Source organism: Salmo salar, chromosome 04, assembly GCF_965601325.2.
Source record: "Salmo salar chromosome 04, fSalSal1, whole genome shotgun sequence".
Taxonomy (NCBI): domain Eukaryota; kingdom Metazoa; phylum Chordata; class Actinopteri; order Salmoniformes; family Salmonidae; genus Salmo; species Salmo salar.
Window position 1 is genome coordinate 5452501 of NC_138294.1, and position 15000 is coordinate 5467500.

The 15000-nt window shown below is 46.7% G+C and overlaps 1 protein-coding gene across 1 annotated transcript in view; it reads left to right on the top strand.

Moving 5' to 3' along the window:
* The window catches only part of tll1 (tolloid-like 1), an 87409-nt gene that overhangs the window by 41864 nt on the left and 30545 nt on the right, over window positions 1–15000 (top strand). The window contains 4 exon segments of the mRNA XM_082973935.1: window positions 3994–4109; window positions 5150–5252; window positions 5655–5771; window positions 6375–6520. Coding sequence (XP_082830061.1) covers window positions 3994–4109; window positions 5150–5252; window positions 5655–5771; window positions 6375–6520 — 482 coding nt within the window.

Here is a 15000-nt window from a genome sequence, read left to right on the forward strand (position 1 = left end):
TGTGTGTGTGTGTGTGTGTGTGTGTGTGTGTGTGTGTGTGTGTGTGTGTGTGTGTGTGTGTGTGTGTGTGTGTGCTTACCGGCCTTTCTCATCAGGGACTCTTTTTCACCCGTCAGTCAGATATTAGAAGAAAATCTCCCTCCAGCCAATCAGGTTCCACAGAGACCGTGATGCGTTTCCTCCCTCCAGCCAATCAGGTTCCACAGAGACCGTGATGCGTTTCTCCCTCCAGCCAGTCAGGTTCCACAGAGACCGTGATGCGTTTCCTCCCTCCAGCCAATCAGGTTCCACAGAGACCGTGATGCGTTTCCCTCCCTCCAGCCAATCAGGTTTCCACAGAGACCGTGATGCGTTTCCTCCCTCCAGCCAGTCAGGGTCCACAGAGACCGTGATGCGTTTCCTCCCTCCAGCCAATCAGGTTCCACAGAGACCGTGATGCGTTTCCTCCCTCCAGCCAATCAGGTTCCACAGAGACCGTGATGCGTTTCCTCCCTCCAGCCAATCAGGTTTCACAGAGACCGTGATGCGTTTCCTCCCTCCAGCCAGTCAGGTTCCACAGAGACCGTGATGTCATGTGTTCTTCCCTCTTTCAGTGATGAATGATGCCTCTGAATGTGTGTGAACTCAAAACACACACTGGTTTTACTATCCAAGTGGGGACCAAAACATGTATTCCCATTCAATGTCCTATTTTCCCATAAACCTAACCCTAACCCTTAACCTTAACCCTTTACCCCTAACCCTCAAACTAACCCTAACACTTAACCCTTAACCCTTAACCCTCAAACTAACCCTTAACCCTAAACCTTAACCCTCAAACTAACCCTTAACCCTTTACCCCAACCCCCTAACCCTCAAACTAACCCTAACCCTAAACCCCTAACCCCTAACCCTTAACCCCTAACCCTTAACCCTAACCCTAGCTTCATCAATAAGTGCATCGATGACGTTGTCCCCACGGTGACTGTACGTACATACCCCAACCAGAAGCCATGGATTACAGGCAACATTCGCACTGAGCTAAAGGGTAGAGCTGCCGCTTTCAAGGAGCGGGACTCTAACCAGGAAGCTTATAAGAAATCCCGCTATGCCCTCCGACGAGCCATCAAACACGCAAACCTTCAACACAGTACTAAGATCGAATCGTGCTACACCGGCTCCGACGCTCGTCGGATGTGGCAGGGCTTGCAAACCGTTACAGAAAGTACTAAGGGAAGCACAGCCGCGAGCTGCCCAGTGACACGAGCCTACCAGACGAGCTAAATAACTTCCATTCTCGCTTCGAGGCAAGTAACACTGAGGCATGCATGAGAGCATCAGCTGTTCCGGATGACTGTGTGATCACGCTCTCCCGCGGCAGGGTTGTGACAAAAAACTTACACTCATTCTTATGTTAAATACATGTATCGTATAGTGTGTGTGTGTGTGTGTGTGGCATGCTTACAATGATGTTAAAAAAAACAGCATTTGAGAGTGTGCTGACCCTGGTGCTAGACTGGGTACAGCTGGAGGCTGAATCTCTGAAGGGGTACGGGACTATACGGGAACCACTGCTCCAGGGAAACGGTGTCTAGACGGAATTTGTCTTTGTGGTCCTGGCAGCTGGACCTTTTTTGCAACTTTCTATTCTAACAATCTATTCTAACATTCTATTCTAACATTCTGTTCTAACATTCTATTCTGACATTCTATTCTAACATTCTATTCTGACATTCTATTCTGACATTCTACTCTAACATTCTACAGTAATATTCTATTCTAACATTCTATTCTAACATTCTATTCTGACATTCTATTCTAACATTCTATTTTAACATTATATTCTAACATTCTATTCTGACATTCTATTCTGAAATTCTATTTTAACATTCTATTCTAACATTCTATTTTAACATTCTATTCTGACATTCTACTGTAACATTCTATTGTAACATTTTCTTCTAAAATTCTATTCTAACATTCTATTCTAACATTCTATTCTAACATTCTATTCTGACATTCTATTCTGACATTCTATTGTAACATTGTATTCTAACATTCTATTCTAACATTCTATTCTAACATTCTATTCTGCCATTCTATTGTAACATTCTATTGTGACATTCTATTCTAACATTCTATTGTAACATTCATATTATAACATTCTATTGTAACATTCTATTTTGACTTTCTATTCAAACATTCTATTGTAACATTATACTCTAACATTCTATTATAATATTCTATTCTGCAATTCTATTGTAATATTCTATTCTAACATTCTATTCTGACATTCTATTCTAACATTCTATTCTAACATTCTATTCTGACATTCTATTCTAACATTCTATTCTGACATTCTATTCTGACATTCTATTCTAACATTCTATTCTGACATTCTATTCTGACTTTCTGTTCTAACATTCTATTCTAACATTCTATTCTGACATTCTATTCTGACATTCTATTCTAACATTCTATTCTATTCTATTACCATTTTGTAAGTCGCTCTGGATAAGAGCGTCTGCTAAATGACTTAAATGTAAATGTAAATGTAATTCTAACATTCTATTCTGACATTCTATTCTGACATTCTATTCTGACTTTCTGTTCTGACATTCTATTCTGACAGTCTATTGAAGCAACTTTGGCTCAACATCTGCACATACTGTCCTGATGTCTGTGTATAAGATGTGTGTGTGAGTACTTGCATGCGTGTATGAGTGTGGTGGACCCAGCTGTAGTTCTTATGAGGTCATACGTGACAACTGACAGATGAGCCGGGCCCTAGGGCACTCTGGGTAAAAACAGCATGCATGATGGGAGAGGACGGCACATGTGACTCATCTCACTACGAGAGAGATGGAGGGAGAGAAGGAGAGATGGACTGAGAGATTGAAGGAGAGATGGATGGAGGGATGGAAAGTGATATAAAGGGAGAGATGGAGGGAGAGATGGAGGGAGAGATGGATGGAGGGATGGAAAGTGATATGAAGGGAGAGATGGAGGGAGAGATTGATGGAGAGATGGAGAGATGGAGGGAGAGATGGAGTGAGAGATGGAGGGAGAGATGGAGGGAGGGAGAGATGGAGAGATGGAGGGAGAGATGGACTGAGAGATGGAGGGAGAGATGGATGGAGAGATGGATGGAGAGATGGAGGGAGAGATGGAGGGAGAGAAGGAGAGATGGACTGAGAGATGGAGGGAGAGATGGATGGAGAGATGAAGGGAGAGATGGATGGAGACATGGAGAGATGGAGGGAGAGATGGAATGGAGGGAGAGATGGAGGGAGAGATGGAGGGAGAGATGGAGGGAGAGATGGAGGGAGAGATGGAGGGAGAGATGGAGGGAGAGATGGAGGGAGAGATGGAGGGAGAGATGGAGGGAGAGATGGAGGGAGAGGATGGAGGGAGAGATGGAGGGAGAGATGGAGGGAGAGATGGGAGATGGAGGGAGAGATGGAGGGAGAGTGGAGGGAGAGATGGAGGGAGAGGGTGTTTCATTCTTCATGTTTAGCCTTTTAGATGTATTATTTTTCTACTGTTACTATTTTATTGTTGTTATTGTTATTATTTTTATTACATTTTAACACCATTTATATGATTATTTGTAATTTTTTGGCAATATTGATAGAATGTTTTTCATGCCAATAAAGATGCATGAATTTGAATTTGGGTTTAAACAGTAGAAGTGGAAAATGGTCTTTACAGCTTATACCAATGGCTCTCTCTCTCTGTGTCTGTGTGTGTGTGTGTGTGTGTGTGTGTGTGTGTGTGTGTGTGTGTGTGTGTGTGTGTGTGTGTGTGTGTGTGTGTGTGTGTGTGTGTGTGTGTGTGTGTGTGTGTGTGTGTGTGTGTGTGTGTGTGTGTGTGTGTGTGTGTGTGTGTGTGTGTGTGTGTGTGTGTGTGTGTGTTGTGTGTGTGTGTCTGTGTGTGTGTGTGTGTGTGTGTGTGTGTGTGTGTGTGTGTGTGTGTGTGTGTGTGTGTGTGTGTGTGTGTTGTGTGTGTGTGTAGCATGCGGAGAGACACTACAGGAGTCGACAGGTAACTTTTCGTCGCCCGGTTACCCCAACGGTTACCCCTCGTATACACACTGTGTCTGGAGGGTCTCGGTCACCCCGGGAGAGAAGGTACAAACACACAGAGATATGGGGGGAGAGATGGTAAACACACAGAGATATGGGGGAGAGATGGTAAACACACAGAGATATGGGAGAGAGATGGTAAACACACAGAGATATGGGGGAGATGGTAAACACACAGAGATATGGGGGAGAGATGGTAAACACACAGAGATATGGGGGAGAGATGGTAAACACACAGAGATATAGGGGAGATGGTAAACACACAGAGATATGGGAGGAGAGATGGTAAACACACAGAGATATGGGAGAGATGGTAAACACACAGAGATATGGGGGAGAGATGGTAAACACACAGAGATATGGGGGAGAGATGGTAAACACACAGAGATATGGGGGAGAGATGGTAAACACACAGAGATATGGGGGAGAGATGGTAAACACACAGAGATATGGGGGAGAGATGGTAAACACACAGAGATATGGGGGAGAGATGGTAAACACACAGAGATATGGGGGAGAGATGGTAAACACACAGAGATATGGGGGAGAGATGGTAAACACACAGAGATTATGGGGGAGAGATGGTAAACACACAGAGATATGGGGGAGAGATGGTAAACACACAGAGATATGGGGGAGAGATGGTAAACACACAGAGATATGGGGGAGAGATGGTAAACACACAGAGATATGGGGGAGAAGATGGTAAACACACAGAGATATGGGGGAGAGATGGTAAACACACAGAGATATGGGGGAGATGGTAAACACACAGAGATATGGGGGAGAGATGGTAAACACACAGAGGTAGACTGTTAAAGTAGCTACTGGCTAAATGTGCAGCGTAGCCAATAAAGAGTGTTGCTGACACACTTTTATTGACTGAACCCCACCTCCTTCCACCTCTCTCTCTCTCTCTCTCTCTCTCCCCCCTCTCTCCCCCACCTCTCTCTCTCTCCCCCCACCTCCTTCCCCCTCTCGCTCTCCCCCACCTCTCTCTCTCCCCCCTCTCTCCCCCACCTCTCTCTCTCTCCCCCCACCTCCTTCCCCCTCTCGCTCTCCCCCACCTCTCTCTCTCCCCCCAGATTGTTCTAAACTTCACCACTATGGACCTGTATAAGAGCTCTCTCTGTTGGTATGACTACATAGAAGTTAGAGATGGATTCTGGAGGAAGGCCCCACTGCTGGGTGAGAGAGAGAGAGAGAGAGAGGAGAGAGAGAGAGAGAGAGAGAGAGAGAGAGAGAGAGAGAGAGAGAGAGAGAGAGAGAGAGAGAGAGAGTGTGTGTTGTATTCATTTGTTTATGTGTGTGTATGTCTGACTTGTAATTCAAATGATTGCTTTGTGTGTGTGTGTGTGTGTGTGTGTGTGTGTGTGTGTGTGTGTGTGTGTGTGTGTGTGTGTGTGTGTGTGTGTGTGTGTGTGTGTGTGTGTCTCTGTGTGTGTGTGTGTGTGTGTGTTGTGTGTGTGTGTGTGTGTGTGTGTGTGTCTGTGTGTGTGTGTGTGTGTGTGTCTCTGTGTGTGTGTGTGTGTGTGTGTGTGTGTGTGTGTGTGTGTGTGTGTGTGTGTGTGTGTGTGTGTGTGTGTGTAGGGAGGTTCTGTGGGGATCAGGGCCCTGAGGGTATGGTCTCGTCAGAGAGCCGGATGTGGATTGAGTTCCGAAGCAGCAGCAACTGGGTGGGCAAGGGATTCACTGCTGTTTACGAAGGTACCACACACACACACACACACACACACACACACACACACACACACACACACACACACACACACACACACACACACACAGAGACACACACACAGAGACACACACACACACACAGACACACACACACACACACACACACACACACAGAGACACACACACAGACACACACACACACACACACACACACATTTTATTTGTGATTCTCATATCAAATAAATATAAATGCATTAATTTCTCCCCTCCACCTCTCCTCTCTTCTCCCTCCCCTCTCCTCTCCCCTCTCCTCTCCTCCCTCCCCTCTCCTCTCCTCTCCTCTCGCCTCCCTCCCTCCCCTCCCCTCTCCTCTCTCCTCCCTCCTCTCTTCTCTCCCCCTCCCCCCTCCCCCTCCCCCCTCCCCTCTCCTCTCCTCTCCCCCCTCCCCCCCTCCCCTCTCCTCTCTCCTCCCCTCCCCCTCCCCCCTCCCTCCCTCCCCTCCCCTCTCCTCTCTCCTCCCTCCTCTCTTCTCTCCCCCCTCTCCTCCCCCTCCTCCTCTCCCCCCCTCCCCCTCTCCTCCCCCTCTCCTCCCTCCCCCCCCCCCCCCCTCCCCCCCCCTCCCCCCCGTAGCTATCTGTGGGGGAGAGATCCTGAGAGACCAGGGGCAGATCCAGTCTCCTAACTATCCAGATGACTACCGTCCGTCTAAAGAGTGTGTTTGGAGGATCACCGTCGCCCAGGGATACAACGTAGGACTCAGCTTCCAGGCCTTTGAGGTGACGCCCCCTGTCTGTCTGTCTGTCTGTCTGTCTGTCTGTCTGTCTGTCTGTCTGTCTGTCTGTCTGTCTGTCTGTCTGTCTGTCTGTCTGTCTGTCTGTCTGTCTGTCTGTCTGTCTGTCTGTCTGTCTGTCCCTCTGTCTGTCCCTCCCTGTCTGTCTCCGTCTGTCTGTCTGTCTGTCTGTCTGTCTGTCTGTCTGTCTGTCTGTCTGTCTGTCTGTCTGTCTGTCTGTCTGTCTGTCTGTCTGTCTGTCTGTCTGTCTGTCTGTCTGTCTGTCTGTCTGTCTCTCTCTCTCTGTGTTTCTCTCCTCTTTCTCTGTCGTTCTCGCTCACGTGCTCGTGTGCGGGTGTGTGTCTGTTTGGGAAAGCCCCTGGTATTAACTCAATAAGAAATGTATCTGAACTTTGAATGACCTCTAGACTACTCACTATGACTGAATGTAACGGTTGCCGTCGGATAAAACGGACCAAGACGCAGCGGGGGAAATGTGCACTCTTCTTCTTCTTCTTTATTTAGTTGGCGAAGAAGAAGGTGAAACCAAAAATAAACACGTACACAACAACAAAGAAACAACGACTAATAACAGTCCTGTAAGGCTTGGAGCTACACACAGAAACAATCTCGCACCAAAACACTAATACCAACACATACCTATATATAGGACTCTCAATCAGAGGCAACTAAAAACACCTGCCTCCAATTGAGAGTCCAACACCCAATTACCTAGACATAGAAATACTAAACTAGAGAGAACGTAGAAATACAAAAAACATAGAACATAACCCAAAACACGGACATAATGAATCAAACACCCTTCTAAACAAACCACCACCCCGAACCACATAAAACAAATACCCTTCTGCCACGTCCTGACCAAACGACAATACAAACACCCTCTGCCACGTCCTGACCAAACGACAATACAAACACCCTCTGCCACGTCCTGACCAAACTACAATACAAACACCCTCTGCCACGTCCTGACCAAACGACAATACAAACACCCTCTGCCACGTCCTGACCAAACTACAATACAAACACCCTTCTGCCACGTCCTGACCAAACTACAATACAAACACCCTCTGCCACGTCCTGACCAAACGACAATACAAACACCCTCTGCCACGTCCTGACCAAACGACAATACAAATAACCCCTATTACTGGTCAGGACGTGACAATGAAACTATGACTGAACTGAAACTATGACTGAAACTATGACTGAACTGAAACTATGACTGAAACTATGACTGAACTGAAACTATGACTGAAACTATGACTGAACTGAAACTATGACTGAAACTATGACTGAAACTATGACTGAACTGAAACTATGACTGAAACTATGACTGAAACTATGACTGAACTGAAGCTATGACTGAAACTATGACTGAAACTATGACTGAAACTATGACTGAACTGAAACTATGACTGAACTGAAACTATGACTGAAACTATGACTGAAACGAAACTATGACTGAACTGAAACTATGACTGAAACTATGACTGAAACGAAACTATGACTGAACTGAAACTATGACTGAAACTATGACTGAAACGAAACTATGACTGAACTGAAACTATGACTGAAACTATGACTGAACTGAAGCTATGACTGAAACTATGACTGACACTATGACTGAACTGAAACTATGACTGAAACTATGACTGAAACTATGACCAAACTATGACTGAACTGAAACTATGGCTGAAACTATGACTGAACTGAAACTATGAATGAAACTATAACTGAAACTATGACTGAACTGAAACAATGTCTGAAACATTGAATGAACTGAAACTATGACTGAAACTATGACTGAAACTATGACTGAAACTATGACTGAAACTATGACTGAACTGAAACTGTGACTGAAACTGTGAATTAACTGAAACTATGACTGAAGCTATGACACAGAGACGTGTACAAAGCTCTCCCTTGCCCTCCATTTGGCTAATCTGACCATAATTTTAACCCCCTGATTCCTGCTTACAAACAAAACTAAAGCAGGAAGCACCAGTGACTCTAAAAACGTGGTCAGATGAAGCAGATGCTAAACAACAGGACTGTTTTGCTAGCACAGACTGGGAATATGTTCTGGGATTCTTCCGATGACATTGAGGAGTACACCACATCAGTCACTGGCTTTATCAATAAGTGCATCGATGATGTCATCCGCACAGTGACCGTACGTACATACCCCAACCAGAAGCCATGGATTACAGGCAACATCCGAACTGACCTAAAGGCTACAGCTGGGACTGTAACCCAGAAGCTAATAAGAAATCCCGCTATGCCCTCAGATGAACCATCAAACAGGCAAAGCATCAATACAGGACTAAGATCGAATCCTTCTACACCGGCTCTGATGCTCGTCAGATGTGGCAGGACTTGCAAACTATTACAGACTACAAAGGGAAGCACAGCCACGAGCTGCCCAGTGACACGAGACTACCAGACGAGCTAAACTACTTCTATGCTCGCTTCAAGGCAAATAACACTGAAGCATGCATGTGAGCACCAGCTGTTCCGGACGACTGTGTGATCACGTTCTCCGTGATCACACATTTTGAACCTCTCCCTGTCTGAGTCTGTAATACCTACATGTTTCAAACAGGCCACCATAGTGCCTGTGCCCAAGAACACTAAGGTAACCTGTCTAAATGACTACCGACCCGTAGCACTCACGTCTGTAGCCATGAAGTTCTTTGAAAGGCTGGTCATGGCTCACATCAACACCATTATCCCAGAAACCCTAGACCCACTACAATTTGCATACCGCCCCAACAGATCCACAGATGATGCAATCTCTATTGCACTCCACACTGCCCTTTCCCACCTGGACAAAAGGAACACCTATGTGAGAATGCTATTCATTGACTACAGCACAGCGTTCAACACCATGGTACCCACAAAGCTCATCACTAAGCTAAGGACCCTGGGACTAAACACCTCCCTGTGCAACTGGATCCTGGACTTCCTGACGGGCCGCCCCCAGGTGGTGAGGGTAGGTGACAACACATCCGCCACGCTGATCCTCAACACGGTGGCTCCTCAGGGGTGCGTGCTCAGTCCCCTCCTGTACTCCCTGTTCACCCACGACTGCATGGCTAAGCAGGACTCCAACACCATCATTAAGTTTGCTGACGGCACAACAGTAGTAGTAGGCCTCATCACCGACAACAACGAGACGGACCTATAGGGAGGAGGTCAGAGACCTGGCCGTGTGGTGCCAGGACAACAACCTCTCCCTCAACGTGAGTGAGACAAAGTAGCTGATTGTGGACTACAGGAAAAGGAGGACCGAACAGGCTCCCATTCTCATCGGCAGGGCTGTAGTGGAGCAGGTTGAGAGCTTCAAGTTCCTTGGTGTCCACATCACCAACAAACTATCATGTTCAAACACACTAAGACAGTCGCAAAGAGGGCACGACAAAGCCTATTGTCAAAAATTGCCAACGATTCCAGCCACCCTAGCCATAGACTGATCACTCTGCTACCGCACAGCAAGCGGTACCGGAGCGCCAAGTCTAGGTCCAAAAGGCTTCTAAACCATCAATCAATCAAATTTATTTATAAAGCCCTTTTTACATCAGCCGATGTCACAAAGCCATAAGACTCCTGAACAGCTAATCTACCCAGACCCCTTTTTTACGCTGCTGCTACTCTGTTTATTATCTATGCATAGTCACTTTAACTCTACCTACATGTACATACTACCTCAATTACCTCAACTAACCGGTGCCCCCGCACATAGACTCTGTACCGGTACCCCCTGTATATAGTCTCCACATTGACTCTGTACCGGTACCCCCTGTATATAGTCTCCACATTGACTCTGTACCGGTACCCCCTGTATATAGTCTCCACATTGACACTGTACCGGTACCCCCTGTATATAGTCTCTACATTGACTCTGTACCGGTACCCCCTGTGTATAGCCTCCACATTGACTCTGTACCGGTACCCCCTGTATATAGTCTCCACATTGACTCTGTACCGGTACCCCCTGTATATAGTCTCCACATTGACTCTGTACTGGTATCCCCTGTATATAGTCTCCACATTGACTCTGTACCGGTACGCCCTGTATATTGCCTCCACATTGACTCTGTACCGGTACCCCCTGTATATAGCCTCCACATTGACTCTGTACCGGTACCCCCTGTATATAGCCTCCACATTGACTCTGTACCATAATACCCTGTATATAGCCTCCACATTGACTCTGTACCGGTACCCCCTGTATATAGCCTCCACATTGACTCTGTACCAGTACCTCCTGTATATAGCCTCCACATTGACTCTGTACCGGTACCCCTTGTATATAGCCTCCACATTGACTCTGTACCGGTACCCCCTGTATATAGCCTCCACATTGACTCTGTACAGGTACCCCCTGTATATAGCCTCCACATTGACTCTGTACCCCCTGTATATAGCCTCCACATTGACTCTGTACCGGTACCCCTGTATATAGCCTCCACATTGACTCTGTACCGGTATCCCCTGTATATAGCCTCCACATTGACTCTGTACCGGTACCCCCTGTATATAGCCTCCACATTGACTCTGTACCGGTGCCCCCTGTATGTAGCCTCCACATTGGCTCTGTACCCGTACCCCCTGTATATAGCCTCCACATTGACTCTGTACCGGTACCCCCTGTATATAGCCTCCACATTGACTCTGCACCGGTACCCCCTGTATATAGCCTCCAAATTGACTCTGTATCGGTACCCCCTGTATAAAGCCTCCACATTGACTCTGTACCGGTACCCCCTGTATATAGCCTCCACATTGACTCTGTACCAGTACCCCCCTGTATATAGCCTCCACATTGACTCTGTACCGGTACCCCCTGTATATAGTCTCCACATTGACTCTGTACCGGTACCCCCTGTATATTTCGCCTCCACATTGACTCTGTACCAGTACCCCCCTGTATATAGCCTCCACATTGACTCTGTACCCCCTGTATATAGCCTCCACATTGACTCTGTACCGGCACCCCCTGTATATAGCCTCCACATTGACTCTGTACCGGTACCCCCTGTATATAGCCTCCACATTGACTCTGTACCGGTACCCCCTGTATATAGCCTCCACATTGGCTCTGTACCCGTACCCCCTGTATATAGCCTCCACATTGACTCTGTACCGGTACCCCCTGTATATAGCCTCCACATTGACTCTGTACCGGTACCCCCCTGTATATAGCCTCCACATTGACTCAGTACCGGGATCCCCTGTATATAGCCTCCACATTGACTCTGTACCATAATACCCTGTATATAGCCTCCACATTGACTCTGTACCGGTACCCCCTGTATATAGCCTCCACATTGACTCTGTACCGGTACCCCCTGTATATAGCCTCCACATTGACTCTGTACCGGTACCCCCTGTATATAGTCTCCACATTGACTCTGTACCGGTACCCCCTGTATATAGCCTCCACATTGACTCTGTACCGGTACCCCCTGTATATAGCCTCCAAATTGACTCTGTACCGGTACCCCCTGTATATAGCCTCCACATTGACTCTGTACCGGTACCCCCTGTATATAGCCTCCACATTGGCTCTGTACCCGTACCCCCTGTATATAGCCTCCACATTGACTCTGTACCGGTACCCCCTGTATATAGCCTCCACATTGACTCTGTACCGGTACCCCCTGTATATAGCCTCCACATTGACTCTGTACCGGTACCCCCCTGTATATAGCCTCCACATTGACTCAGTACTGGGATCCCCTGTATATAGCCTCCACATTGACTCTGTACCGGATAATACCCTGTATATAGCCTCCACATTGACTCTGTACCGGTACCCCCTGTATATAGCCTCCACATTGACTCTGTACCGGTACCCCCTGTATATAGCCTCCACATTGACTCTGTACCAGTACCCCCTGTATATAGCCTCCACATTGACTCTGTACCGGTACCCCTGTATATAGCCTCCACATTGACTCTGTACCGGTACCCCCTGTATATAGCCTCCACATTGACTCTGTACCGGTACCCCCTGTATATAGCCTCCACATTGACTCTGTACCGGTACCCCCTGTATATAGCCTCCACATTGACTCTGTACCGGTACCCCCTGTATATAGCCTCCACATTGACTCTGTACCGGTACCCCCTGTATATAGCCTCCACATTGACTCTGTACCGGTACCCCCTGTATATAGCCTCCACATTGACTCTGTACCGGTACCCCCTGTATATAGCCTCCACATTGACTCTGTACCGGTACCCCCTGTATATAGCCTCCACATTGACTCTGTACCGGTACCCCCTGTATATAGCCTCCACATTGACTCTGTACCGGTACCCCCTGTATATAGCCTCCACATTGACTCTGTACCGGTACCCCCTGTATATAGCCTCCACATTGACTCTGTACCTGTACCCCCTGTATATAGCCTCCACATTGACTCTGTACCGGTCCCCCACTGTATATAGCCTCCACATTGACTCAGTACCGGGATCCCCTGTATATAGCCTCCACATTGACTCTGTACCATAATACCCTGTATATAGCCTCCACATTGACTCTGTACCGGTACCCCCTGTATATAGCCTCCACATTGACTCTGTACCGGTACCCCCTGTATATAGCCTCCACATTGACTCTGTACCGGTACCCCCTGTATATAGTCTCCACATTGACTCTGTACCGGTACCCCCTGTATATAGTCTCCACATTGACTCTGTACCGGTACCCCCTGTATATAGCCTCCACATTGACTCTGTACCGGTACCCCCTGTATATAGCCTCCACATTGACTCTGTACCGGTACCCCCTGTATATAGCCTCCACATTGACTCTGTACCGGTACCCCCTGTATATAGCCTCCACATTGACTCTGTACCGGTACCCCCTGTATATAGCCTCCACATTGACTCTGTACCGGTACCCCCTGTATATAGCCTCCACATTGACTCTGTACCAGTACCACCTGTTGGTTAAGGGCTGGTCAGTCTGCATTTCACTGTGAGGTCTACTACACCTGTTGTATTCAGCATTTCACTGTGAGGTCTACTACACCTGTTGTATTCAGCATTTCACTGTGAGGTCTACTACACCTGTTGTATTCAGCATTTCACTGTGAGGTCTACTACACCTGTTGTATTCAGCATTTCACTGTGAGGTCTACTACACCTGTTGTATTCAGCATTTCACTGTGAGGTCTACTACACCTGTTGTATTCAGCATTTCACTGTAAGGTCTACTACACCTGTTGTATTCAGCATTTCACTGTGAGGTCTACTACACCTGTTGTATTCAGCATTTCACTGTGAGGTCTACTACACCTGTTGTATTCAGCATTTCACTGTAAGGTCTACTACACCTGTTGTATTCAGCATTTCACTGTGAGGTCTACTACACCTGTTGTATTCAGCATTTCACTGTGAGGTCTACTACACCTGTTGTATTCAGCATTTCACTGTGAGGTCTACTACACCTGTTGTATTCAGCATTTCACTGTGAGGTCTACTACACCTGTTGTATTCAGCATTTCACTGTGAGGTCTACTACACCTGTTGTATTCAGTATTTCACTGTGAGGTCTACTACACCTGTTGTATTCAGCATTTCACTGTGAGGTCTACCTACACCTGTTGTATTCAGCATTTCACTGTGAGGTCTACTACACCTGTTGTATTCAGCATTTCACTGTGAGGTCTACTACACCTGTTGTATTCAGCATTTCACTGTGAGGTCTACTACACCTGTTGTATTCAGCATTTCACTGTAAGGTCTACTACACCTGTTGTATTCAGCATTTCACTGTGAGGTCTACTACACCTGTTGTATTCAGCATTTCACTGTGAGGTCTACTACACCTGTTGTATTCAGCATTTCACTGTGAGGTCTACTACACCTGTTGTATTCAGCATTTCACTGTGAGGTCTACTACACCTGTTGTATTCAGCATTTCACTGTGAGGTCTACTACACCTGTTGTATTCAGCATTTCACTGTGAGGTCTACTACACCTATTGTATTCAGCATTTCACTGTAAGGTCTACTACACCTGTTGTATTCAGCATTTCACTGTGAGGTCTACTACACCTGTTGTATTCAGCATTTCACTGTGAGGTCTACTACACCTGTTGTATTCAGCATTTCACTGTAAGGTCTACTACACCTGTTGTATTCAGCATTTCACTGTGAGGTCTACTACACCTGTTGTATTCAGCATTTCACTGTGAGGTCTACTACACCTGTTGTATTCAGTATTTCACTGTGAGGTCTACTACACCTGTTGTATTCAGCATTTCACTGTGAGGTCTACTACACCTGTTGTATTCAGCATTTCACTGTGAGGTCTACTACACCTGTTGTATTCAGCATTTCACTGTGAGGTCTACTACACCTGTTGTATTCAGCATTTCACTGTGAGGTCTACTACACCTGTTGTATTCAGCATTTCACTGTGAGGTCTACCTACTCCTGTTGTATTCAG